Source organism: Poecilia mexicana, unplaced genomic scaffold (assembly GCF_051168715.1).
Source record: "Poecilia mexicana isolate PSO_F unplaced genomic scaffold, ASM5116871v1 scaffold_5, whole genome shotgun sequence".
NCBI classification, from domain to species: domain Eukaryota; kingdom Metazoa; phylum Chordata; class Actinopteri; order Cyprinodontiformes; family Poeciliidae; genus Poecilia; species Poecilia mexicana.
This window is the reverse complement of record NW_028263374.1, coordinates 8,961,051-8,987,760: the sequence shown is the minus strand read 5'-3', so window position 1 is coordinate 8,987,760 and position 26,710 is coordinate 8,961,051. Positions and strand designations below refer to the sequence as shown.

The 26,710-nt window shown below is 38.4% G+C and overlaps 2 protein-coding genes across 2 annotated transcripts in view; both read left to right on the top strand.

Annotated features, from left to right (window-relative positions):
- Positions 1 to 10,983, top strand: part of LOC106915063 (RNA-binding protein Musashi homolog 1) — a 33,875-nt gene extending 22,892 nt beyond the window's left edge. Inside the window, exons 8-14 of the mRNA XM_014982382.2 lie at positions 620 to 702; positions 1,420 to 1,537; positions 3,113 to 3,193; positions 3,693 to 3,749; positions 7,457 to 7,510; positions 7,680 to 7,834; positions 7,925 to 10,983. Of these exons, the coding sequence (XP_014837868.1) occupies positions 620 to 702; positions 1,420 to 1,537; positions 3,113 to 3,193; positions 3,693 to 3,749; positions 7,457 to 7,510; positions 7,680 to 7,834; positions 7,925 to 7,966 (590 nt within the window). The 3' untranslated portion in view covers positions 7,967 to 10,983. The remainder of the gene's footprint in view (positions 1 to 619; positions 703 to 1,419; positions 1,538 to 3,112; positions 3,194 to 3,692; positions 3,750 to 7,456; positions 7,511 to 7,679; positions 7,835 to 7,924) is intronic.
- An 858-nt stretch (positions 10,984 to 11,841) lies between these two features.
- LOC106915066 (transmembrane protein 233-like) lies at positions 11,842 to 13,823 on the top strand. The gene is made up of 2 exons (XM_088005475.1): positions 11,842 to 12,300; positions 13,223 to 13,823. The coding sequence occupies exons 1-2, from the start codon at positions 12,115 to 12,117 to the stop codon at positions 13,526 to 13,528; spliced, it is 492 nt and encodes a 163-aa protein (XP_087861601.1). The 5' UTR covers positions 11,842 to 12,114; the 3' UTR covers positions 13,529 to 13,823.
- The last annotated feature ends 12,887 nt before the right edge of the window (positions 13,824 to 26,710 follow it).

Here is a 26,710-nt window from a genome sequence, read left to right as displayed (position 1 = left end):
TTACACACACACACACACACACACACAGAAACCTACACCTTATGTAAACATGCGTTGACATCATGAGATGGGGCCCTGGGAATGAAAGGAGAAGCAGCGTGATAGAGTCATTAGGTGAACCGCTGCAAAGCAGTCTGCGTTTTTCCTCCAATCACATCACTTTGTCTTTCCTCCGCTCTTGCCTCTCCCCTCCTGCTCCATTTATCTCTGTCCGCTCCGTGGGTGAGGGCAGGGCCCGCCGAGGGTCGCCATACAGAGTCAAGATGGCTATGGGCGATGATGTAACTTAACGAGACAAGCGAGAGGAGATGAAGGCAAATGGTGGAGGGGGGAGAAGAGAAAGAAGAGCAGTGAAACTGATGATCATCTGGGATCAGTTTTGAAGAAACCACACCCACTCTAACCCCCTTCTCTATTATTCTTATTTGTGATTGACAACCGTGGCATGCAGAGGTCACCTCCCCGCTCTGCGCTTTGTGTTACGACGACGAACGCAGAGCAAAAATGTTGATTTGATTGCTTGTTTTGTTACAAGAGGAGCAGCCAATGATGTCGTTCTGTGTTTTTATTATTATTATTATTATTATTATTATTGTTTTTATCTGTTTGTCTCTTTTAGGTTTCGGTTTTGTCACTTTTGAAAATGAAGACGTGGTTGAGAAAGTTTGTGAGATCCATTTCCACGAGATCAACAACAAAATGGTACGCAGCTGAGAATTATTTCCACAAACAGGATGTGTCTCATTTTCATCTAATTGGCTTCGCTTAAAACTGATAGGCAGCAATTTGACCCAGTGCTCCTGAAATAACATATTATGTTATCGATGTATTTTTTTGTAAATCTCTATTTTTAATCGTTATTTTTGATTCACGTGCCTAGAAATAATGATAAATATATAAGAAAGACTTGCTTAAGTTCCTGCAGAGTAGTTTTCAAGTCTTTATTTTGCCAAATATTTACAGGTTTTTACATCCTGCCTATATTAGCTGGTTAATTATCCATGCAAGTCTGCCCTGTTAGAGCCTACAGTCTGATTACACGTTGCTAACTGCAGTTTTAAAATAGCGTTACCTTAAATTAGAGTGATTGGTTTAGTTCCTTTTTCTCCGATGTGCTTAGTGTTTGTTTTTTTTGTTTTTTTTAGATAAATATTTCCAAACAGACAAATTTATGTTCTGTGAGTGGGAGGGGAATAATTGTGGCCTTTTTTCAGTCCGCTGACCAGCGGTGTGCAGCAACAAGTGGGGAAGACTCACTACTGCATTTTCTTTCACATCTTACAAACAGACTTTAATCTCTTAGTATGTTGGGAAATTGAAGCAGTTTCAATTGGTGCACGTCTATATGAAACTTACAAACTTATTTTGTGCAGATGTGTAATTTTTAATAAACACTCATTAATGTTTACCTTGGTTTAGGTGGAGTGTAAGAAAGCCCAGCCCAAAGAAGTAATGACGCCGACGGGCTCCGCCAGGGGCCGCTCCAGAGTGATGCCTTATGGGATGGACACCTTCATGCTGGGCATCGGCATGTTGGGTACGAGCCACAGCTAAACATACAAATGTAACCTGCCACAACTGGAGAGCTTTTGAAGTGAAACTTTGAAAATGGCTACATTTTTGTAGATATTTGCTTCAAAACTCGCAAGAATGTAAAACCTCCTAGTAATTTTAAACATCTCCCTCGTCCTAACCCTGCTAAGACTGCATTGTGATTGTATGCTTGGTGCCCCTAATGCTCAACAGTGGTTGAAAAAGCAGATGCTAACTTGACTGTTGCTCGTGGCTAACATCTAGACAGCATTCTCAACCTTTACAAATTGATTTTATGTTGTCTGTGACTCTCGTAGACTTTGGACTTTACATCATCAAACAAGTCTAGCTGAAAAAAGTGCTGAAATTGAACTTCTATGGCAAGTTTAGCATAATTAGCAGCTAACGGTTAGTTAGCCAGTTCCTGTAACTGTTGATTATGAACTACAGATGCAGTTCAGTCTCATTAAAAACTGTGAAATACTCCTTTATTTTATTCCTGTTTGGAAATTGTAAAGCATATGTCTATGCTAGCATGGTAGAGGATAATGGTTATCTTTTTGCTGTCCGTATTTTGCTCCCATTGCTTGCAAATTTGATCTCGTCTGTTGCTCCTGTATTTTGTGAGCTAGAAATGATCCACTGAGCACCAAGCTGGTTTAAAAACTGGATGTAACACCTTAGTTGAACGCTTAATCGTTACCCACTCATGGTGTTCTCTCAGGGTTTACAAAGTCTTCTTGTTTGTTGCTCTTTTTTTCTCTCGCCACACAAAAGTGGTGGAGCTTTTTCAGTGTCGACATGCCTGACAAAACGTCTGCCTTATTTACTGTCATTAACTTAATCAATTTTAGCTTTTGGTGAACTTTCCACAATAATGGTTAAAAAAAATAGCTATTTTCTTAAAAACAAGAGTCTCAACAATACATATATATATATATATATATATATATATATATATATATATATATATATATATATATATATATATATATATATATATATATATACATATATATATATGTAGGCAGGGTGTGAGGCCAAAAGCAGACACAAAACAAGGTCTCATATCTTTTCCCACCTCTGATAGACACACTCTTCAGCTGAAATGCTGATTAATGCTAACGGCAGGTTTAAGCATGAGTAAATGATTTACTTTGGACTAAATATGTAAAAATGAACACACTGTCTCAGAAAAAGACGGCCAGTTTGTCTTGGACCGACGCCTTCTCTTTGGTGTCTCATTAACGATGTATGTCAGACACAGAAGTCAGAGTGAAGGGCTTTTATTGGAGGAAAAAACGCATTTGAAGATATTTTCATTGAGAAAAAGCAGGAGCTCTGTTTTGTGTGGCTGTATTACTCCCCCTTCTGGCCATTTGAAGTAACTCTGCGGTCAGTAACAAAAGCTTGTAAGCATTTTATAAAGCTTTGTGGCAGTTTTTAGATTGGAAATCCAGTGAAATTAGTGTCAAACATTTTTTTTATCAGTAGGATATTTTCTGTTTTAAAGATTCTACGCGAGAGATTGACCAAGCAGATTATTTTCTCGTTTTTTTGTTGTTGTTTTTTTTTTCAGGCTACCCAGGTTTTCAGACTACTACCTACACCAGCCGCAGCTACTCTGGAATAGCACCCGGATACACTTACCAGTTCCCAGGTACGTTTAGTTTTAAATGTCCAACACATCTGTCTCCTTCCAGCTTTTTCAGAAGGTTTCTGAAAGCATCTGGCGATGAACAACAGCAGCCATGTTTTCCTCTCTAGCGTTTGTGTGTGCGCAAAAGCTAGAGAGCAAATCTGGATTAAAGGCGATTTGTCTTTCTGTTTGTTAGTCCAAAAGTTCACTTTTTTTTTTCTTTCTGAGCCTAAATATGACTTGTTAATATTTTCCTTTAAATTTGTACATCTGTTTCTCCTTTCCTCTTTGGTGATTCTGTTTATTTGATCTGCTTATGTAACTCCCTTTCATTTATAGCTCCTCCTTTTCCTTTCGCTCCTGACTTCCTGCCGTCCTTAAAGGATTTTTTTTTTTTTTTTACTTTCTGTACTTGTGCCTTCATCTTGCTGTTTTGTGTGTCTGTGGCTTTGTAGTTTCTCCTGTGGATGGTGACTGTATTTACAAAGAGCTCTCTCTCTTGACCTTCTCTGTTTTCTAGAGTTCCACTTAGAGCGGACCCCCCTTCTGACATCATCCCACCCCCCTGAGCTGGCAGGTCAGTGGCTCCTTTCTCTTCTAAAGGCCAAGGGAGTGGGAAAAAAAACATTTAGCAGCAAAACTTCAAACCAAACTGTTTGCCCTCGGAGTCTTTGGTGCTGAATGGAGATTAAAAACATCACAGGAGCCTTGTTTGTAGGAAAAGTTGGTGCTGGGTGTAGCTTCTGATTCCAGTCAGAGCTTTGTGGCCAGTTTCTGAACTCAAGCTTTTTTAGGAACAGATTTTTTTTTTCACCAGATTTTGATTTCCCTAAATTAATGGCATTCAGCAGAATATTTATTTTTTTCAAGCCTTGTTGAAATGTACATTTAATCTGTGTTAAGAGCTGGGGTGTTGGCATGATTAGTGTGTTGGTATTAATAACTATTAACAGCAGCCTCTGTTTTTCCTGGAGCTCTGGTTCTCAAACCGTGGCTTGCGTCTTACCGGTGGTACATGGGTTTCTGCAAAGAAATATCAGTCAAATTAACTTGTTTGGAAGGTGAGATAATAATGTACAATCTAGTTGGTGCTATTTGTTAAAGATTAAATGAGATAAAAATATTCACCAGTGTTAAAGTATCTTTCTTGCTTACTTATTTATTATAAAATGTCATATGCCAGGGAGCCATGTTGGACTTTCCTGTTGTTCAATCTGTCTAAAAACTTGGAGGTTTCAACTTTGGGGGAAAAGTGTTAAGTATCTATGATCAAGCAGTGTTGATAGATATTATCGACATATTGAGAGGGCTTTTTAAAAGCAGAGACCCACTTCCCCAAAGAACGTCGCTTTTGCCACGTTTCAGTTCTGCTGTTTTGCCCTTTTCCATTGTAATACAACCGACCCGCGCTGCATCATTTCTGGGTTCCCTTCGGTCCGTATCTTGGGACCAAACAATAGGCTTTTGGGTTTGGTATCGCCAGCTGGAGGTGGAAACGCTCTCCTGACTATAAAACAGCGAACCGAACTGACCTGTTCTGGAGAACGTAGTGAAAACGAGATTTTCAAAAGGCTGCCAACATTTTTACGTTCAGCTCGCGTGTATTTGCTGAAGTCGGTTCCAGGTCACTTTGCTCCAATCAACAGTTTGGCGAAACTTTTGGCTGTAAATTGATGTCTTGTGGCAAACAGCTATTTTTTGTGTGTGTGTGTGTGTGTGTGTGTGCGTGTGTGTGTGTGTGTGTGTGCGTGTGTGTGTGTGTGTATATGAGAAAATTGGGGGCAAAATAACCTAAACTGCAAAGATTTAAGCTGTTGAAACGAGCAAAACCCAACAAAATCCAACACTTTGGTGCGTCCTAAGCCAGAGGTCTGCAACTGTTTAAATTCAAAGATTAAGTTGGCCCTTTGCTTCTAGCAAATCAATTTCTTTTGAGCTGTAAAACTTAGAAAAAAAAATTAGGATTAATTATGTAACTACTACATAAAATATGTGTTTCACTGTTAAATAATAATAATAATAAAAACAGTTGTATTCCTATTTTGAGGATTTAGAACAATGAAAATTTGACTTTTCCAACAAGCAGATCTCTACAAAGTATCAACCACAAGCTGTTAAAGGGCTCAAATGTGGTCAAAACCTCCACCTCTTTAAATAAAACCTATTTTAGTCAATGTGTGTTTATTGTCGCTTAAGTACAAGAGCCAAAGAAAACAAAGTAACTTTGTTATTTTAGTTCAACCTCAAAACCACAGTAAATTGATTTGATCCAAAATAACACCAACGAGGCAAATTCCAATTTTACGAAAAAATTAGTTTTCCATTAATCTCGTTCTGTGTGAAGTTTCCATGCAGACACTAAAAATCAGAAAGTGTTGTACAGAGAGGAAGGCGTATAAAATTTTACTTTTTAGGTTTTGTAAATATTTGTACATGGATGTAAAAAAAAAAAAAAAAAAAAAGAAAGAAAAAGATTAAAGTCATCAGAATGATTACATTTTAGAGAAAATTGTGCATTAAGTATGAGCCGACACATATCAGTGTTGGTTGGATGCGAAACTGCATCGATATTATTAACCGATACGTTTCAGGAGGGTAAGCGCAATTTATAATATCGGTGAATATCGGTTATCAGCCATTATGAATATCGGATATTGATCTTGGCTCAAGTTTTCCAGTGGTTGTGTCTCTTTCTCCTGGTCTGTCCTCATGAACAGAGTGATGCTTCACATTTGGTTGACTCACGGTCAGTCGGAGCGACGGCGGCTCTGGTATTTATAACTCTTGAAAGCTCCGCTGCCGATTTGGTTCCGTTCAGGATCAGCTGAATCCTGTGTGACTAAGAAGCTATCATTAGGAAGAACGTCTGGCAGCTGCCGAACACGCTGCCCACAAAACCTGAAATAGACCTTCAAGTTTTTTTTTTTCTTCTGTACTTTGTGACTTTTTAACCGTGAACCTAAATGTGTTTGCTTCGAATTTAATGCGACAGTCAAAGAAAGTTGCTTGTTATTTTTGTACGCAAAACCCTAAGTTTGCTGGAATACAACACAAAGTAACACTGATGATTATTTTACTGATCGATTATTCTGACGATTAATCAGATTAAAAAAAAAAAAAAAAAGAAATTGGCTAATTCTGAAGATTTTTTTTTAGAACCACCTGAGCTCATTTTACAACATATTGGAAATATATTTAAATAACTTTGATTTTAATAAGAAAATAAACATTTTATTGTCAAAAATGCAATAATATTCCATTCCTTAGCTCTTCATTCAACATCAATACAGTGTAGGAATTATCTTTTGACAATTTTTGTTTTTCATTAACCAAATTATAAGAGCAAAAGGTGTTTCTGCCTTATTTTTTACAGAATTTGAACCCAGCGAAGCTAAAACTAGGACACCTGAGAATTTCTGGGTAGAACAGATTTATTTAACGAAGGGTTTTTTGTTTGTTTTTTTTTAACCTTAAATTCAAAACGTATAAGAGTCTGTACGCTGCTTAACGGCTAATCAATTACTAAATTAGTTGACAATTATTTCAATTATCGATTCATCATAATTAATCCAATTAATTGTTTCACCTCTGTTCAAGGACTGATGTGTTTCATAAGCCCCAGTCGTTGATTTGCAGATTAAACGAGGTCACTGGGTGAAACTCAGTATTAGCTAAAGCCTGTTGTCAGTCAGTGTTTGTGAGTTTTACCTCCCGGTTCCTATGCTGTAGATGGAACCACTTTAAAGGGAGATTCAGTGTAGAGAAACTAAGATAGTAGCAGGTAAAAACTAAATCAAATGTGATATAATGACTGCAGAAGATGCAGCAGACCTGTGTCTCTTCTCTCAAGCCTAACAGGAATGAATTTCTTATAAAGATCTGCTTTGCCGTCTCCTGATGCTGCAGGACACGTTTAGGTTTGTTTACTTTCTACAAATGACCCAGATTTGCAAGCGTCTCTTTGCAGCTGCGCTTTTAAACCTGCAGGTTCTAAACTTCTCACTCGGACATGTGACTCCCAGCGTTTTTTGTTTTTTTTTGTTTTGTTTTGTTTTTTTCCCCCTCCATATCTGGTGAACTCAGAGCCAGATGCTTTGCGACGTCGTATCCTGGGTGCATTTTTAACCCCCGTGCAGCAATTGGATTGAAATGCCGTGACAGATGTGTGAGCAGATGTAGATTCAGCCACAGTGAGCTGTAGATTATTGCTTTATGATGTGATATCGGAGAGCGGTCCACAGTGAGACGTTTGTGCTGTAACGCGGCTTGTTGTGTAATCCTCAGCCATTCCCCTCACTGCATACGGACCAATGGCGGCGGCGGCAGCAGTAGTCAGAGGTAGGCCTGCGACTCTGCTTCTTGTATTTGTGTGCTTCCTTTAGATAGAATGCTTGCACAAAAGCTTGCTTGGACAAATAAAGGTATATTTTTAGAAGCATGTGTGTGCGCGTGTGTGTGTGTGAAGCCCTCTGGTGTCCAAGCTTGACTCATCTCTCCTGCCTTTCAGGCTCCACCCCTTCACGCACAGCTGGCTTCCTGGGCACCAGCAGCCCCGGACCAATGGCCGACCTGTACGCTGCGGCCAACCAAGACTCAGGAGTCAGCAGCTACATCAGTGCCGCTAGCCCCGTCCCCAGCACAGGGTTTGGCCATGGTCTAGGGGTAGGTCATGCCTACTATGTTTCAAAAACATGCCAGGGTGCACACATGTGCTCACAAAGAGCGCATTCATTCCTGTCCCTGTGTCCTCAGGGTCCTCTGATCGCCACTGCGTTCACCAATGGCTACCACTGAGGAGGCTCAGGTCACAGAGGACCGGAGGGCTCCTCCTCTGTCTGCTGTTGTGCCAATCAGAACGCTGGCTGCCCCTTGACGGCGCAATCTGATTGGCTAGCCACGGGTCTCCAGCGGGATGTCCTGGCACAACGTGGCTCCACCCACCGACTGAAGATCTTTTTAAAAACCAGAACTCTTGTTTTGCTGTACTAATCTCACTTCGACATAACGTTCCCGGTTCTTCTTCTTCTTCTTCTTCTTCTTCTTTTTTTTTCTTTTCGTCCTCATGTAGAGCAACACACTAGTTCCCGCACATCCCACCACCGTCTTTCCTCGGTTACCATTTCTTTCTTCTATTGAAGCTGAGAGGAGGAATCTGCAAAAAAAAAAAAAAAAAAGTTTGAGAAGCTGTTGGAGTAGGACAAAGTGGAACTGTTTTGATTTATTTTTTAAATGATTTTATTATAATGTGATGTGTTATTTTATCATGAAATCGTTCAGAAGCTGTTACTGATGTGGTAAAAAGAAAAAACAAAACAAAAAAACGTGAGATGGGGGCATTTTTAACAAAGGAAGAACAAACCCGACAAAAAGTCCTTTTTTACGCTGCAACTGTCACTGAAAACACAGATGAAAAAACAAAACAAACAAAAAAAAAACAACAAAAATGTATATTTTGGTAGTCTTTAAAAACAAAAACCTTTGTAATATTGTTATTAATATTGACATAATAATGATAATCTGTAAGGTATTTTATTCTGTAATTGGTTTAAAAGCAATGTTTTTATGTCTTCCTGTAAGATATTGTACATAGAGGCGGCGGGGGTGGGGGAGGGGGGCGGAGCGGATGGACGGCGGATTTTCATTGGTTGGTTTTGACTGGATGTCATGTGCTACTGTCTGCAAGCATCTCACTACTTTAACAGCATGCATGTGGTTAAATGTGCATACTGTGGGGCCAGTACGCTCCTGTGTCACTTCAGCGCGGTGCTGAAATTCGCACGTTTAGGAGTTTATCTGGTGTATTTTCTCCATTAACTGACCAAATCATCCCTTTATTTTTTTTATTTTTTTTTTTTGCTTTACTTTACTAAGAGTCCAAAGTTCGACTCGTCCGTCTTCACGCAACTTAAGTTAAACACAATGGACTTCAGGAATAAAAGAAAAATATCACCTTAAAGCAATAGAAGAAGCAGTGCAGGGCTAAAGTACATTCATTAGGATCTTATTTGGCATATTTTTTCTTTTCTTTTTTTTTTTTTTTTTTTGGTTACTAACAGACTTGTCACTTCTTGGCCTGTCTGAAATAAATCCAAGGGTCGTAAAACGAATAATAACTTTACAGCATGTTGCTAAAATCGTATCTGGCATATTTACCCTTTTAATGAAGAAAGTCGTCCCTTTTTATCGCTTCGCTCCTTCAAAAATGCGAGCTGGACTTCTTTACAAATCAGTAAGCATCTTAAAGCTGTAGAAAATGCTTTGTGGCGGATTGCTATTCACAACAATTCAAGGAGTTGACATGTTTGCAAAGTCACCACCTTTTTTTTTTCTGTACTTCCTTAAAACACGCGCGTTTGCATTTTGCATATTCACGACGCTTGTTTTAGTTAAACACAACACACTTATGGAAGAATAACCTTGAAGCAGGATTCAAATGAAAGTGCAGTGCCGTGATCCTCAAGTGCATTTTCAGGATAACTTTTAGGCATATTTGCTCCATTAGTCAATCAAGTCGTCTGTTTTCCACTTTACTTCTTCAGACATGCAAGTTTGACTCTTGCATCTTCATGCTACCTGTTTCAGCGAAACACAACAGACTTGTGGAAAGAGTAACAACCGTAAAGCAGGAGAAACTAGGGATTCAGGGGGGTAAAAGGGGTTCGGCTTGACTTCCTCTTTTTGAAAATATTATATATATATTTTTTGAGCGGTTCTCTTAATGTTTCTGTTTTTCTGCTCTCTTATTGAAATAAATGTTTCTTTTTATGCGGTGTTTTCCACCGAGACGACAAATGAAGGACATTCTCAGAGAACGCAGTTGTAAAAAAAAAAAAAAGAGAAAAAAAAAAACACAAACCACGATCCTGTTTTGTCCTCTTATCACTGAAGGTGCATGTGGTTGCGTCTGAGCGTGTGTGAGTCCGTGTTTGTGCGCATACATCCAGAGTGTAATATGGAACTACTTCTGGCAGCGGAGGAGCATTTTGATTGCCTTTTTTTCTTTGGTACTGAGAAAAACAAAACAAACAAAAAAAAGAAAAAGCGAGAGAGAGAGATCACCCTGTTCTGCTTTGGGTCGCCTGCTTTTCTCGCCCGACTTTCTCCTGAATCTGTGCTTCTCTGGAACCAACATATTATTGTTTTAGTGTGATGCTGCTGCTCCGCGTGGCGGTGAACAGGCAGAGGCCAGGGAGCCATGAGCGGAACAGGGTCACGCTCCCAGCCGGGTCTGATGAACGAGACGACTCTGGCTGGCAGAAAAAGCAGGAAAGCTGGAGCAGATTTGTAAAAAACAAGCCGCCTGCCTGTTCAGCCTCCACTGTTGTTCTTGCACAGGAAACTGTCCTGATGCCGCCAGTTGCTCCTCTGTCAGACAGGCTGGGACATGGGTTTAAAAAAAATAGAAAAAAAAAGAGAAATAGAAACTACTGCTGGACACCAACACTGTAACTTTTTAAACTTACAATAAAGCAATAAGTTATTTTTTACCTTACAAATGAAAATAGTACTATTATTGGTAATAGCAGACAAGAAGTGGAAAATTCTGCGGCATTAAGACTTATTTTCTGGAAAAAGTGAACTATATTTTTCTGTTTTGAGATGTTTTTCCCCTTGTATATTGCTTTTAAAGATGCCTTTTTGTTCTGGTGATGTATGAAAAAGGGCCAATATTTGGTGTGGAGCTCTGTGTGAGCCTGGGTAAAAATTCAGACTGTCCCTCGCCAAGCTTTCCTTTTTTATTTTTTATTTTTTTGTTTGTTTGTTTTCTGACAATTTCAATTTGAAGTTCCTAATAAATTATTCTAAAGCAATTTGTGATAGTATTCTTGATCATTGATTGCATTTTCTATGGTTGTGGTCAGCTGATGTGGGCGTCAGTTTTGAAAGGTGTTTAAAACGTAACTTGATTTGATTTGAACTTCAGATTTGGTGACAACAACAAAAAAAAACACATTCGGAAACAGCTAGTAGATTTACTTGCTCCAAAATGTGTAAAAATCCTCATTTTAATTCAGCAGCATAATCTCACAGAATATTTTTAAAATGTATATTTTACTTAAGATGCTTTCAAGAAATTCAATGACTTACTGCTTTTCCGTGTTTCTAGAAGGACAAAACATTGAGGCACATCTTCAAAACAGGAAAGAGAAGAGAACACACTACTAAACTAAAGCTTATTTGTGTTAATTGGAAAATTACAAAAAAAAATAATTACACAAAATTGGTCAAATCTACAGTCAGACCCAAAATAACTTTTCTTTTTTTTTTGACAAGTTTGTTACCAAGCACAGCTGTTACCATGACAACAGAATAACCGTATTTTGTTTTATGGACTTCACACATTAAATGTACATAAAATCAAGACTAAAGTTTTTGTTTGTTACACATTTTTTTTCCTAATTATTGTTGCGGGACCTACATGTTGGCAACATGGGACACACAGCTGAACTGCTGCTCCGAATCTGCATCAGGTGGATGGAGAAAACAACTTTCTTTGTGAAAATCACGTGCTTTTACTTTACTTTGACAAGAAAAAAGAAAATTAGCACATATGTCACACTCAGTGGGGTGCTGTAGGACAGAGGGCTGGCTGCTGGCTGTGTGAGGAGCCGGATCAGAGGTGGTAAACAGCCTGATCCCCTCACTGACAGTCAGGAGCTGGACCGAGGCCAGCAGGGTCACAGATCATCTTCCTCTTCTCTCCTTTTACCATCTCTGCCTACAAACAGAAAAACCTACAGAGGCGAAATGGAAAAACATCCAAAGAACATCATCTGACTCGATCCGTAGACGTCGGTTTCTGGACTTCAACTCCTCAAGCTGGATTTCCCTTCTTTGGTCTTATTTCTTTGTCACATTTTGTGATTTTAATCAGCATTTTTTGGGCTGTTTTAGTGTTTTGTTTTCGCTTTTTTAAAATACTATACGTGTTCTGGACGTCAATGGCGGTCGGTGTGCTCGACTCGCAGACAAAAAGCTCCTTAAATGGGAGCACATTTTTTGACCGTGGCTCTTTGAAAGAGCAGGAACTTCCACCTCCCCTCCGGAGCTACCTTTGTTTGACCATGTTGGCGTGCTTCTGTCCGGCGTACCCCGTCAACATAGTGGCCCTGGTCTTCTCTGTCATGGTACGTATGGACTACGCAGACTAACCCAGCTGGATTTTAATAAAAAAAAAATTTCACATAAAATAGCAGAACAGAGAGGAGGAAAGGAGAAAGACGCTAAAGGAAAGGGTGTTTTTAAATTACTGCGGTGACGCTGCCCTCTGACCTGGGAGTCAATCTGTTGGACCCTGAGATGTAACACAGTCACACACACACCTGCTCCGCCCGTCAAACAACTTTATTTTCTATTTTTATCCTCTTACTGGTTCTAAAGACGACAGGATTTCAGTCCATCAAAGTAAAACGTTGGTGCTGCGTTCACCTTTGCCACATTTCAACCACAATCTTTAATGTCTCTCGTGTTTTTTTGTTTGTTTGTTTTTGTTATGTGAAAACAATGGATTTTTTGTTTTTTTTTTAGATATTTTTAACAAATAAAAATGGGAAAAGTTCGTCACCCATTTGTCTAGGATTCACAAAACTTTTCATCTTAGTCTGATGTAGGAGGCAGGACGTTTTTGAAACACATGACGATGTTCATATCTATTTAAAAGACACAAATAACTATATCATTTTCTTTTCACTTACCAATTACATTCTGATTTATTTAGTCAATCGCATAAGAGTCCAATAAAACAATGCAAAGTTTGAGGTTGTAACGATCAAATGGAAAGATTTGAGCATGAATACATTTTGCAGGTCACTACACATGTCTAAGTATATTTGCCCTTTTTTTTTCTCTTCTTCGTTTAAAGAAGTTATGAATAAAAATTGAAATTTAAAGGCTGGGATACTGAAGAAAATATTTACAGTGCCAAGTTTGCGTGAAATAAATCTGTTTTGATATGTTTTATCTTAATGTACGCTGAGATTAAGTTGCCTTGCGCCAAAAGATGCTGTATAAATAAAGCTGCCCTGCCTGTGCCTGTCTTTTATTTCCCAGTCTAGAAACAGTTACTACCAAGGTGACTATGACGGCTCCAGGAGGCTGGGCAGGAGCGCCTTGTACGTCTCCATAGCATCCATCATCATCGGCCTTCTCGTCATCGCCGTCACCTGCATCGTTCATTTCACCACAGTAAGTCGGACGGCCTGGCTCGATCCGCAACGTTTCGCTCTCATCTGTTCTGTCGCTGACGTTGAGCAAACAAAATGCTGCAACATGTCGGAGTCATTAACAGCATGTCCGTGCATGAGACTCACTCGGTCTGCAAAATGCCTCGGCGTGCCTTTCAAAGAGCTTCTTTGATGTTTGCGTTTCATTGTACGTCTGTGTGTCTTTCAGATGGATCATTAGCACTGAGAGGAAGGGAGAATAAATATGAGACAAAGCAACAGAAACGGCTGGATGATGGTATCTGGACCGGCTCATGTTACTTTCCCCTCCTGATGACAGGAAATGACTCATTTTTACTGCTTTCTATAACTCATTCCCCCCGCCCCCCATATCTTTTCCTCTTTTCATTTGAACAATCAATATAAATGTGATATATTTCTAAGCTAGATATCCCACTTGATTTTCATTCAGATGTAGATTTCTAGATGTAACGGAAATCCAAGAATTTTAGTTTCCACAAGGCCAAGACAGTGGGTGGTGTATCTTTTCCTACACTAAGCACAAATTCAGTCTGAAGACAGTGCTCTAATCTATAGCTAGTTTCTTGAAGCCATTCCTTGACTGTAAAACGATCAACATTTATCTGCCCTACCCAAATAGAATGCTCTCTTGTTTTTACTATTTTGAAGAGAGCCAGAAAGTTATGTATTATTTATTAATAGTCCTTTTTGACACTCTAATTATCCTAAAAATTGTAATATTAATAATGATTTTAAAAAATCCACTTCCATGTGTGCCGAGGGTTATTGTCCTGGAGACTAAACATAGTAAGTACAGGGCGCCAATGAATTGGAGGACTTTTTCTGAAAACTGCAGTATGAAATTATACTCCTGCACATATGTTTGAATTTATTTTAAGGCTTTTTACACGTCTTTACCCGAGGTACCAATGATTATGGAAGTCTCTGTATTTGAGTGTGTCGATATTACAAGGTAAATAACTTTTCTTGGTAAAGTATGATTTTTCTGTAACAAAAATGTGTCTTTTTAGCAAAAACTTGTTTACTTTCAACTTAATCAAATACACCAGGCCATTAAAAATTTATTTGCACACTGATAAATTTCTTTTTGCTTTTCGTCAAACTTGATGTTGCGGATGATCGCGCATATTTTAACATCAGGCAAAGACATCCTGTCAGGTCCTGGATTGTTTTGGGGTTTGTTTTTAGTGTCAATATTCTGTGTTCCTTAGTTTCTTTGTTTGATTAGCTTTGTTTTTGTTTTACTTTAGTTCAGTGCTTTCTTAGTCATTCTAGTTTATTATTTCTTTAGTTTAATCATCTTTCTTACATTTAGTTATTTTTTAAAGCAAGATTCAGTTTTTTAATGTGCTTTCTCCCCTCACACCTGGAACCTGTTAGCTAATCAGCCCAGGTCCTTTGTTCCATCATTCACTCTCCCAATACTAAAACACCTTTTTTCTCTTGCTCCTTGCTGTTTCCTCCTGCTAGATCCTGTTCCCTGTCATGCTTCTTGTGCCTTTGTTTGTCCCTGATGCTTTTTGTTCTCCCCTGGGTCCTGTTAAGAAAATGAATTTAAAATATGCTAGTTTTAAAACTTAACATGTCTTGATTGAAATAGCTTAATTATAGTTTTAAAATTAGTAACTTATTCTGGCCTATTGACCTTTATGTTACCTGTAGTTACAGCAGATGGCTTGCTAAGATCTTTTGAACTGTCCTTTATCTGTGTGGGAAACAATCAGGAGAAGTTCCAGCTTTTCACTCTCATTTGTGAAAAGCCATAAAACAGCAGGAGTTCAGGAGAGTCTCTGCTTCCACTTTGTTTAAACAATGGAGACAAATGGTCTTAGATTGTGACTTGCAGGGAGTTTTAAAAGGGTCAGAGATAGCTTCTGGTTGGATGAGCAAAGGTACGCCTTATTTGAATAAATTAAAGACAAGAATGTGGCTTTACTATAAAACTTTCTACACAGAAGTAACAAATCAGATTTGCTCTTGCAATTCTCCAAAGACGTCTTTGCTTTTTTTTCTTCCTTCTTCTTTTCCATTTGTCTCAGGTAAATGAATGTATGTCTCTGTTCTGCAGTTTCTATTGTAATTTTATGCGTTGTCTTCTATTAGATTAAACTCTGTGATTCTGTGACATCTGCACTCATTGGTGTTTTCTGTGTGGCTACACGCGGTCCGCCAGGAGAACCTGGGATCGAAGAAGATCGAGCTTAAGCGTTTCTTTCTTAAGAAATATTATAACCTAAAATCTTCTTCAACAGTCCCTGTTCTCTTATGGGTTTTTTAGCCTTTGTTCATATTTCTTCATTAAATCTTCAAATCTACTTGCCACCTCAGCCTCTCTGCTTTTGGGTCCTCTTCAACCAACACATCATGACACATCCTAAGTAAATAGAAAATTGTTTTTTCAAATGATGATTTAACTTCTCAAGGGCAAACAACTAACCAAATCACTTGGCCCTATGTGAAAAGTTTCCTGAACCTAACAACTGCCATCAAGTATTTGTGATAATTGGTGATGGTGATCTATTTTATTGTTGTGGAGGATCCTGCTGTTGTACTTTTTCTATGTATATCTAAATTGGCTATTGGAGAGCCTGTTTAATAAATAACATCATTTAAAAAAAAAAAAATTTTTTAAATTCAGATTGTTTGAACATTTTTGTGAATGATCTGAGATATATAGGCATAATAATAATATAATAAAATAATAAAACAAAGTCAGAAGCAATCTGACTTTAAGGTGGAAAATGTTTTTTCAAATCACTATGACAACATGCAGTTTTTGGATTTTATTTCAGTTCGGTTAGCAGCTCAGTGAAAGAAAATCTTATTTCTAAAATGTACCTTACATTACTTTTGTATTCCAAGAACACGTCCATGTTTTTAATTACACTAGTTTCATTCTTTGGACACCTGGAGGTTATACTTAAGTGACGTAATAAATTCAGCCTTGATTTGGATTTGGAACATCCATTATTTCAAGGATGCTCAGAATCCATACAGCTGATTGTCAAATTTTTTTTTTAATGATGCTAAGAGTTTTTAGACAGTCTAAAAACATGCATCAAGATGCATGTGAAGTAACCTTTGAACTAAAAAGCTGATTAAAGTCTGAATAACCGGTTTAAAAGATCTAACGCTTTAAATCTTTTGAAGTACCCAAAAGGACTCCTTTCCTTACTTCACTCTGGAATTACAAAGAAAACCTACAATGTCACTTTGATTTTGCCCTAAGTGTTGAGATCAACTCATCCTCAGCTCACCTACCTGCTCAAAGTGACAGAAGTTTTTACCTGCAGAGTTCAAACCCTGACGGAGGTCTGTAGTTCCTGTCTTTGTTGTGTGTCCTGTCAGTCATGTTAGGGAGGTTCTGGTCTGGACTTATTTCAGCACCAATTCAACTCATTTGGGGACTCCCAGTCTGATTCTTCGCCAAAATTATGCCACTTATTACCAAAATATCACCACTTCTTTCTAAACATACATTGGAGGTGTCAAACTACAGTCTTCAAAAAGCTCAAGATTCGCTGAACTGCTAATAAGGGAAGCAGACTGCTGAAGTGCTAGGCTAGCGGTAGCATGGTTATGCTAGGTTCTTGATGTATCTCGGTGATATGTCATCGGAGTGCCAGTTAATTGTGCACAAATAAAAATAATAATAAAAAAGGCAAAAGCTGTTCTCTTACTTTACAAACTTCACGATTCACTTGATATGTTGGAAAATTATTTGATAAGTGTTTCAGCTGCTCTGTGTTTAGCTGAGGTAGGACGACACAGACAGGCTAGCAGCTGTAGCGATAGTGTTGCCAGCTCCTCAGTAAGGAAAGCAACTAGTAAAAGTCGCACAAGGTTGCTAAATAATCTCATGCAATTGTAATATACATCGGAGTCAAAACTGTAATAAAAACACTGAAAATATGTTTAATAAATCGTCCATTCTTACTTATTTCATTTAATGTCACATTTCCAGCCATCCACCTTCAGACGGGTAAAAGAAACCGAAAAGAGATGCTCTTGCAGAGTGTACATTACATTAATTATTTTAAACTTTTTTAGTTTAGTTTGGTCCACTTAAGCAAGAAGGTGCTAAGTTTTAATCCCAGGCATTCAGAGTGTGTATGTTCTCTCTCATGCATGCAGACCATGATGTTTTTTGGCCAGCACGGGTATTTTTATGATTTTATTTTCTCTCCAATAGATTAAATTTTTTTGCAGTCTCTCTCTCTCACATTGATGAACCATAAACTTAATGAAATTTACATCCAACAACTGCTTTTTCTTTCTCCTAAGGTCACGTTTCTCAGAAAATAACATTAATCTAATGATGAGAAACAGACAAATATAACAAAAAAAGCAACAACAAAAGAAATCTGTAAGTAGGCAAAGACTTTTTTCACAGTCTCAAATATTTCTCTTCTGCCATTACTTCCCACATGTGCTGTGTTTTGCAAACATCCTCCCCTGGACTCTTTCCTGTCGTTTGATATGTCATAGTAGATGACCAGCTAAATATAGGAGATTGGTCTCCATGCAGCCGACTGCCCACTCCATCAAACGGTCAAACAAAACCGGCCCTGCTGTGAAGTGACTGGGACGCGTAGAAAAGAAGCCGAAAAGGTAGGAGGAAATAAAAGTGATGATTCAGATGAGGTTAGCGGAGCTCCACGATCCTCCGAGTCTGTTTCATGTCATGACTCATTCCAGTTTTCTCACTGTTATTATTTAAAGCAGCTCTTTCCAGCTGTTTTTAGACGTTTCAGCCCTCCTGGATCTAAAAATTGTGCCCAGAGCGCCCTTGATGACACAAATAACACCTACATGCAACACACACACACACACAGAAAAAACAACCTCTCTGTGAAAACATATCTCCTCCGTGCAGGTGGAAGTCAAAAGCATCTCCCCCTTGATGAGTTAGGTTTGATGCAGTCATTGTAATGCACTTGTGCGAGTCAGTTTTAGCAGTAATCTTTGCTCTATTATCTACTGTCAGTTGAAAGGGAAATGCAACACGATTGTGGCTCAGCCTCTTTGATGTCGGACCAAAGCAAAACTCGAGAGTATGAGATGAAAAATGAGGGCCAGGATTAGGCGACTTGAAAGAATTTAGGCAGATTATCAAGGGATCAAGGTAGACTTTGTGTCAGCGAGCCGACTGACATGCCGTGTGGAGGGGGGGAAGAAAGAAAAATCAAACAAATGCAATTAATTGAAGCAAATTAAAATCAGTTTTACTTTTATTTTTTCAACATTTTTTTTTTTTACACACTTGCCTCAAAACCCATTTGATGTCTTTCTTTGCTAGAAGACGTCAAATCACCTGTAGCCTTCCTGCTGCGTTATTAGCAACAGCTAACAGTGGACTATGTGTTTTGAGAGCCGTCTATGACTCATGTGAAGTGCTGAAATAGGCCTCTCAAACGAGCTCCCTCCATTAGCACCACTTTCTCCGTACACATATCTCATGACAACATTCCTCCTATTCAGGAGTTTCATGCAGCTGCATAAATGAAATGTGATAATGGTGGGAATGAGGCAGAGCAGGCAGAGAACATGAAATGCATTCAGGTTAGACGAGATTAAAGACATCAAAAGCGCTCTCAGGTATTCGGCTTGTATCACAGTGTGTGTGCATTATTGCATTTTTTATAAAAACTGTTTCGTGTAATGGTTAAATAAACTGTGTGTACGCGAACCTTTACGTAACGCATTTGACAACAAACAGTTGCATGTGATCAGATTTAGCTGATGTGGCATTACGTGCATACATTACATTTAATGCGTGAATTATGATCCTTTACATCATGATTTTTTCCCCAAAGTGTTTTTGATTTTTTTAAAGCATAAAAAGGAGTGGGGATAAAAATTTTGTTAAAAAAAAATTTCTAAGGTGCTCAGTTGTAATTTTCTTGAAATATAAAGTTGTTATTTGGAAAACACATCAGTAGTATTGTTCTTTAGGGGGTAACTTGATGCCACAATATATATATATTTTTACTTGCAAGAGTTTTCTACGGTAAAAGGAGGGACTGGATATTCCTGAGTTGCTTTTTCATCTGTCAGCCATATTGGATTTAACAAAAATGTTTTTGCACTTGCAGCTGATGGCCAGTAGTCGATAGTATATTGTATGATGCGCTAGTGTCCACTTCAGTGCTCTCTGTGCATTTATAACATAAATATCCACAAGAAAATGGCTTTTAGACTTCTGTCCACTGCAGTGACCTCTGCATGAAAGACTTTAGACAGGCTGCAGACTGTTTTAAAGATCAAAACAGCTCAGAGGATCTAATGCTAAATTTTTTTTTATAGTAATGTGAGAGATTTTGATTTTATGAGATTTATAAATTTGAACAATCTGAAAGACACGACGAGCACACACTGGTTGTTTTGTACTTATTGCAGATAAAACAAGCTAAATCATCTCTAGTGGATTAAAACTGCTCCTGTAGCTGTCTGGTTCTCGCTCTTCTATGATTGTCCTGCCCTTACAGAGTATAAAGGTGCCTGGGATCACTCATCATCAACGATCTCATTATGTGAAAACAAGGAGAAAGAAATCTAGAAGATATATTGATAAGGAATATTACAGTCTTAAATCTGACTAAACACCCTTCAGTTTTGAATGCCGTCGTCTCCTGTCAGCATCGCGTCTCTTCCTCCTCCGCTGCAGCACAACGCTTCAGGACTCGCCAGGTCCGTACAACTCCTTGTGCTTTTCTGCAGGGGCCGTTCTCTTCTCCACATTAGGCTCGTTCACTTGAGATTTCTTCGGCGTAATTCAGGAGTTAATGACCTTTCATAAAGAGTCTAATATGAGCCACTGTTCATTAGCGATTTCAGAGGCCAGTATCTCTGATTAACTAATCAGCGGTGCTGCTGACGATCAGCGTGAGAGCCACTCTAATCACACTACTTATAAGGAACCCCCCCCCCCATCACCCAAACATCTAAAGACACATTGAATATCCCTGCCCTTTTCCGGCGTTGCTGACCTTTATGTTTCAGTCTAGATAGATTACATCCTTCCTTCTTAATTGAGCAGTTTTTGTCAGGATGTGGATATTTGTTTTTGTCTAATAAACCAGTATTACATCACTGTGTGGACATACAGGTACAAATCTTAGCAAAAGTATTCACATGTCGTATTAGAAGAAACTTTAAAAACATGCGATAAGCCAAAACAAAGTGATGCATTGTTGTCACTCTGTATTTTAATTTTTTTTTTTTCAAAATAAAATAAAAACACCTCTTGTAAATGAGATGTTTGATCTCCTGGAAACAACCGGTATAACTAAAGGTTAAATAAAATAATGAATGTAAAGTGGATAAAATACATACTGTGAAAAAAAAAAAGTCTCTAATTTATGGTAAAATGGCGGCAGCAGGTGGTTACCAGAATTTTACCACAAAAATCTGGTAAAATAAGGAAATTTATTGTAAATTAGAGACGAACTTGTTATTTACAGTGCATGTATGGAAAAAAAAAAATTAAACATTAAAGTTTGTTGTGCCGAAATGTAAAATTAAAAATGTACCATCAGTACAAATATTTCTGCAAGGTGCTGCACAGTGATGGTGTCAAAATGACAAAAACTCGCCATTCGTCGGCGGAAAAGTATTTAACGCGATCATCTTATCAAGCTGGACAGTGTAATTTTTGCAAAGCTGCCGTCCCTCGCTGCTTTTCCTCCCAAATGCAACCTTGCCGGAGCCCCTCCCCTCCCCAGCGTCCAGCCATTTGTCTTCAGTGTGACAGGGGTGCCCTTTGAAAACACACATGTGGTTGGAAACTGGGTCACGACTTTGGCCTGTGTGCATTAGAAAATTATGGATGATCTGTATATCTTGTTATGTGTACCATGGCAACTCAGAATACTAATGACTGCTGACATTTATCTTACGAAGACGCACTAGCGCACCAGACAGACGGATAGCCAACCAAAAACCTTGTTGTTAAAGAATAAGAGAGAAAAATAAAAAATAAAAAATACGAAGACCACACAGTCTTGTGATGTGCCCAGACATGTCAGCGGTAATGACTCCTCTGGAGAGGAGCCGCTCGGGATGGTCTCAAAAACACCAGCGCTTTCTGTTTGGATGTCAAGAAACACAAAATAGCGCATTTATTAAGACTTTATGGCACTGAAACAAAGATATTTGCAAGTTCAAGAAATAGAGATAATGATGTCGTACGGAGTCAAACTGAGAAATAATCTTTGTGTTTTTCTTTATTTATTGTTTTTTACTACGCTGGAAAACAAGAAGCCTTGCACCTTTTAGACATGTAACGCTCTGATGGTTTGCATCACGGTGGAGAAGGAATCACAGAAACACACTTGCCCAAACACACTTCAAAGCTCCGCAAAAACTCCTTTACGAGGAGAGAATAGCTGGGAGCTGAGGGCCGAGAGAGTCTTACTGCAAAACAAAACCCTCGAATCACACCAGAAAATGCCGCTTGAAATCAGACAGATGATTTCATAGAATTATGCATAACATCTAATCAGATGCTCCTGGGAACAGAACGTTGCAGGATGCTCTGGAAAACATTCAGACGCCGAACTGTAAAAGTCAAAACTCGCCAAAGATTAAGAAGTACATTTATTTATGTGTCATGTTTTACCAGGAATGGCAAAAATGTACTTTTTTTGCCCGTTCACTTAGGCACACTGGAAACACAGCAAGCAAGAGAGTCACATCTGCAACATACAAACCAATCAGCTCTGATAATAGCCATAGGAGTTTTTAACTGAAGACCTGCATAAATTAGTCTGATGCGGCGCTTCAGGGACAGAGGAAAGTGCACTGAACAAAAAATGAGGCTATTATGCAATATATCTAAAAATACACACTTCAGGGTTTCATAAACCCATATTAGTGGGATTTCGATTTGGATTTAGTTAGATTTTTTTTTTGTTATTTATTATCCGTCTAGTTATGTTGCAAGTGCATAAAAGAGAAAAGTAAAGAAAAGAAAAAAAAAAGAAATTACAGCTTCTTTTGTTAAACTGCTGGACTAAAATTAAACAATGTTTTTGACTCGAGTCTCTATTTGTAATATATTCAGACAATAAACCTGCTTTAAGTTTAAAGTTGGACCTTCAAACTGAAAATATGGGTTTTTTTTGTTGCAGTACTACTTTTGGCCTCTAGAGGGGCCTCAAGCTAAATGCTCAAATGCTGCTTTTGGGTCCCAGAAATGAAACGCAATAAAACGAAGAATCAGCTCTGAAAATACAAACGTGCTGCAAATACAAGTTGTGCTGTTAGCGGATTAAACCGAGATGATTTCCATGAAGGCCTGCTGCAGTTTGCTGCGTCACAGCTACATTTTTTTTTCTCCGTTAAACATCTGCGTCTTTTTATGACCACAAACATCCAGCATGGTGGTCATGAATGGCATGCTTTATTTTTTCCCCCTCTATTCCAAACAAATCTGAGACATAACCAGTTATTTTTATTTCCTCAGAGAGCTGGACTCTGAGTTCAGACTAATTGTTGCCTGTTTGAAAAACACCTAAAATACTTTTCATTAAAATATCCCAAGAGAGATTTCAAGAGTGATTGCTTTAATTACCCTCAGAACAGAGACATTGCCTGAAAAGGCCATTTATTCCTCTCTTCTTGGAGTTCTTTTGGGTACACAGTCTGTTCTACTTTTAAATGCGGCGCTAATTAACTTTTCCATCATGATTGTATTAAAGGGCTCAGTATTGCCACCCACAAAATACTGAAAACGTGTATTTTGGGATGACGGTTCAAACAGAGCTCCAAGAGACGTCCGGAACCTTCTCCCAGGCCTGTCTGCTGAAGGCAGCTGTATTTTTGCTGACGTTGATTGAGCAACATTTATTTTGGGGATGTCAGAGTAAATGAGGTTATCTATCTTCTTTTATTGCTTTATTTGTAAATAAATAAATCTAGAAAAAAAACATTTCCTTTCCTTCTAACTCACAATCTGGTCAAAGGAATGTAATGTTTGTGGTTTAAATATGAATAATCTCAGAGGGATTTGCTACTTAACCTTGCATTGGTGACTCTGCAGCTACAGAACAGGCCTAATGACCTAACCTGACAGTCTAAGAGCTGTTTTTGTTCAAACATACCAAAAAAAAAAACTAAAAAAAAAAAAAAAACGACAATACAACTTTATCCAAAATGATACAAAATGTAGAGTGGAAGATTTTTCTTTTTTGAAATGTACATTTATTGTAAGCAGACAGGGTGGGGCAAGAGCACATAATTTAAAAAAAAACAAACAAAAAAAACAAAACACAACAACCATAATACTTGGACAAACTTCCCAATTACTCCGATATTCTCATTACGATAATAGACCTGCTGTAAACTAATACAGCTACATTAACAGAGACTTCAGCTGTGCTCTTTCCTGTAGCTGCGCGTTGTAATTTCCTTCTGTTCTCTAGGAGCCAGACGTCTAAAATAAACCCTTTACGTTCACGCTGCCGAGCGAGGCAAGAGTTATTGTTTCATCTGCCAACCAGCGTTGCTTGTTTTCCATCATAACAGCCTCCGCATCTCTTCCTCCTGTCTTGCAGCAGGAGACCTGTGTAATTACATCCATAGCGTTCTCCTCTCCCCTACGGTTGATATCACCGCTGACATCCACTTGCACAGCCCCCTCCTCTGCCTCTCTCTCTCTCTCTCTCTCTCTCTCTCTGTCCGTCTCGCTGCATCCTTGTTTATTGGAAAGCTCTCGCACTGCCAGTGTGTGGTCCTGCTTCGTCATGTGTGCAGTGCATCGGAGCAGATGGGGAAGCAAAGGAAGCGGCAGAGATGAGAGAGGAGGAAGAGGACGACAGGCAGCTGAAGACGGAACTGCTCTCCACGTGAAAAGGCGCAGACGGTAGGAGACCGCGGGAGTATTATTTCTCTAACAGAACGGGACTGGAGGCTGACTCTTTGTCGGTGAGAGATACTTAAACGGATTAGAAAGTAGCCCGTGTGTGATTAAACAAAATCGGAAGTGCTGACGTCCTCGTTAGTTGTTTTCAAAGACCGATTGTTGAGGAGGTAACTCAAAAGGCCTCTCAATTACACATCAGCCATCAGGGAGAATCATAAAATATTAAGAATCAGCTAATTGGAGATGTTTCTGTAATTCGCTTGGAACAGAAATCTAAAGAAGGACTTTCCAAATCGTCATCTGAGTAATGACGAGGCACTCTTGTTTCGGATACTCGAAGAACAAACTGTTGCATTTTAACGAAGGGAACACTTAGACGGATCCCTTTCGATGCGGAGGAGCAGCGGCTCAACTCCGAGCTCCCCCAGATGATGGAGCGTTTTCCAGAACCTCTAAGTCTAGTCACAACACGCATGTCTGTCTCCGTCTCCTCTAGAGGCACAGCCTGACCTCCCACCAGGAGGGACAATACTTCCTTTGCCGATTAAGAACCGCAACGTCAAGTTGAACTTACTCTAAAAGTCACCAACAGGAATGTGTCATTTGCAAAAGCCGTTCAAAAAAAAAAAAATCGTCAAACTATTTGACAGTTTTTTCTTGGTCAAAGTTTTAAACAGAAATCATCATATAGCTGCCTAGTAGAGTGATTTATTTACTTTAGAACAATGATGTTCCTGATTGCTTACATTGCACAAAATGAATCAAACATTTAAATAAAGTATAGACACTTTATCTGTCTTCATCTTATCCATTTAATAAGAACTTAAATCCAGTTTGTGACTCATATTTGCAAAGTTGACCTGACTGTGTCTCAGTGCATCACAAGTCCAATATGTGAAGCGTTTTCTTACAGTGTCAGGATGTTCATATGGACTTTTAAGACAAATAAAGTTCAGTTGCACTGTGAATCAAATAATATCAGGCCGTCTCTTAAAGCTTTCCATCATTGATAATAACCCACAGCCTCAAAGAGAGACACATCAAGTTGCTTTGTTGAACATGCAAACATATGTGGGTGAAAATACAGAAGTTGACGTGCGACTACTGATGTGATTGCAGCAACCCAACAGCGGCTCTGCAGGGGCTGACTGGAGCGTTTCATTTAAATTACCTGTGAACCATCTACAGCACTGGCTAACCATCAAGACCAGTTTATTTATTTTATTTTTTTTTGGAATGGAATGATGATTTGCGAGGGTTATACTTATGTAACTTGGAGGAAAATCTATTTAGAGGTCGTAAAAAAAAAAGAGAAAAATCTATTGAATTTCATTGACATTCAATCTCTACTCTGCAACCTTCCATATACTGAATTGACTCGCTACATTTTTTCAAAAAGCAGCTGGAGACACTTAGACAAGATCTTAATTGAACAAAAAAAAGGGCTGCAGAGTTGTATTTACATTGTTTATTTTATATTTTACACTTTTTTGTCATTTTGATGTAACCGTGAAACACTTTGTGGTTTTCATCCTGCTTGTGATATATGAATAAAATGTACTTTCAACAATCAGACAGACCATTACTACTTCTCATAATTATTTTCAGTTTTAAAAAATATGGTTGAAAAAAGGAGGAACCTTTTCTTTTGTCTAATGATCCTGAAATAAAATAAAGAAATTAAGAGCTGTGAATTTTTTTTTTACTCTTTTGTTATTCTATTCTTTAGCCCATCTAACTAATTCTAATATTGCACAAAAATGACTCAAATAGAAAATGCAGTTTTCAAATGAGGATTTTATTTATAAAGTAAAAAAAGAAGCCATCCTAACCAACCTGACCTGGTTATAAAGTAACTGTACCTACAGCTAATAACTGGCTAACCTAACAGCTGTCATTACTGAGTCTTTTACATTGCTGTCCAGGAATTATGGGGCACTGTTGTGCAAAATATTTTCAATTCAGCTACACTGGAGTGTTTCTGGGCTTTGATTAGACCATTCAAAACCTTACTGACTTGAAATGTAGTTACTTTTCCCACAGGGGCAGGTTTTGTTTGAATAACTTGTTTCACATGTTACAAAAAATGATCATTTTTAACAATAAATTTGAAGCACTCAGCTGCAACAAAAAGCGAAACCCCTGTAGTCCTGTGGGGGAATAATTATGAAATAAAAAGTGTGACATTTCTTTGAAGAAATGACAAGCGAATGTTGATAAAATTATTTTGTACAAACAAATTGACTGTACAAAAACAAAGAGAGTAGAAGCTACAGCACCTGTTGATGCATACATCGTTCAGATTCAGTGACGGGACGTGATTGTATAAATATCGACAAATTAATCGTGACTGAAAATGACCACTGGCTTTTTAGAATATCTATTGGAATAATCTATGTTCATTGTTCCGTTTGTTTCTCTTTCACAGATGCTGACTGCATTTCATGAAATGTACCGGAGTGCTTTCTG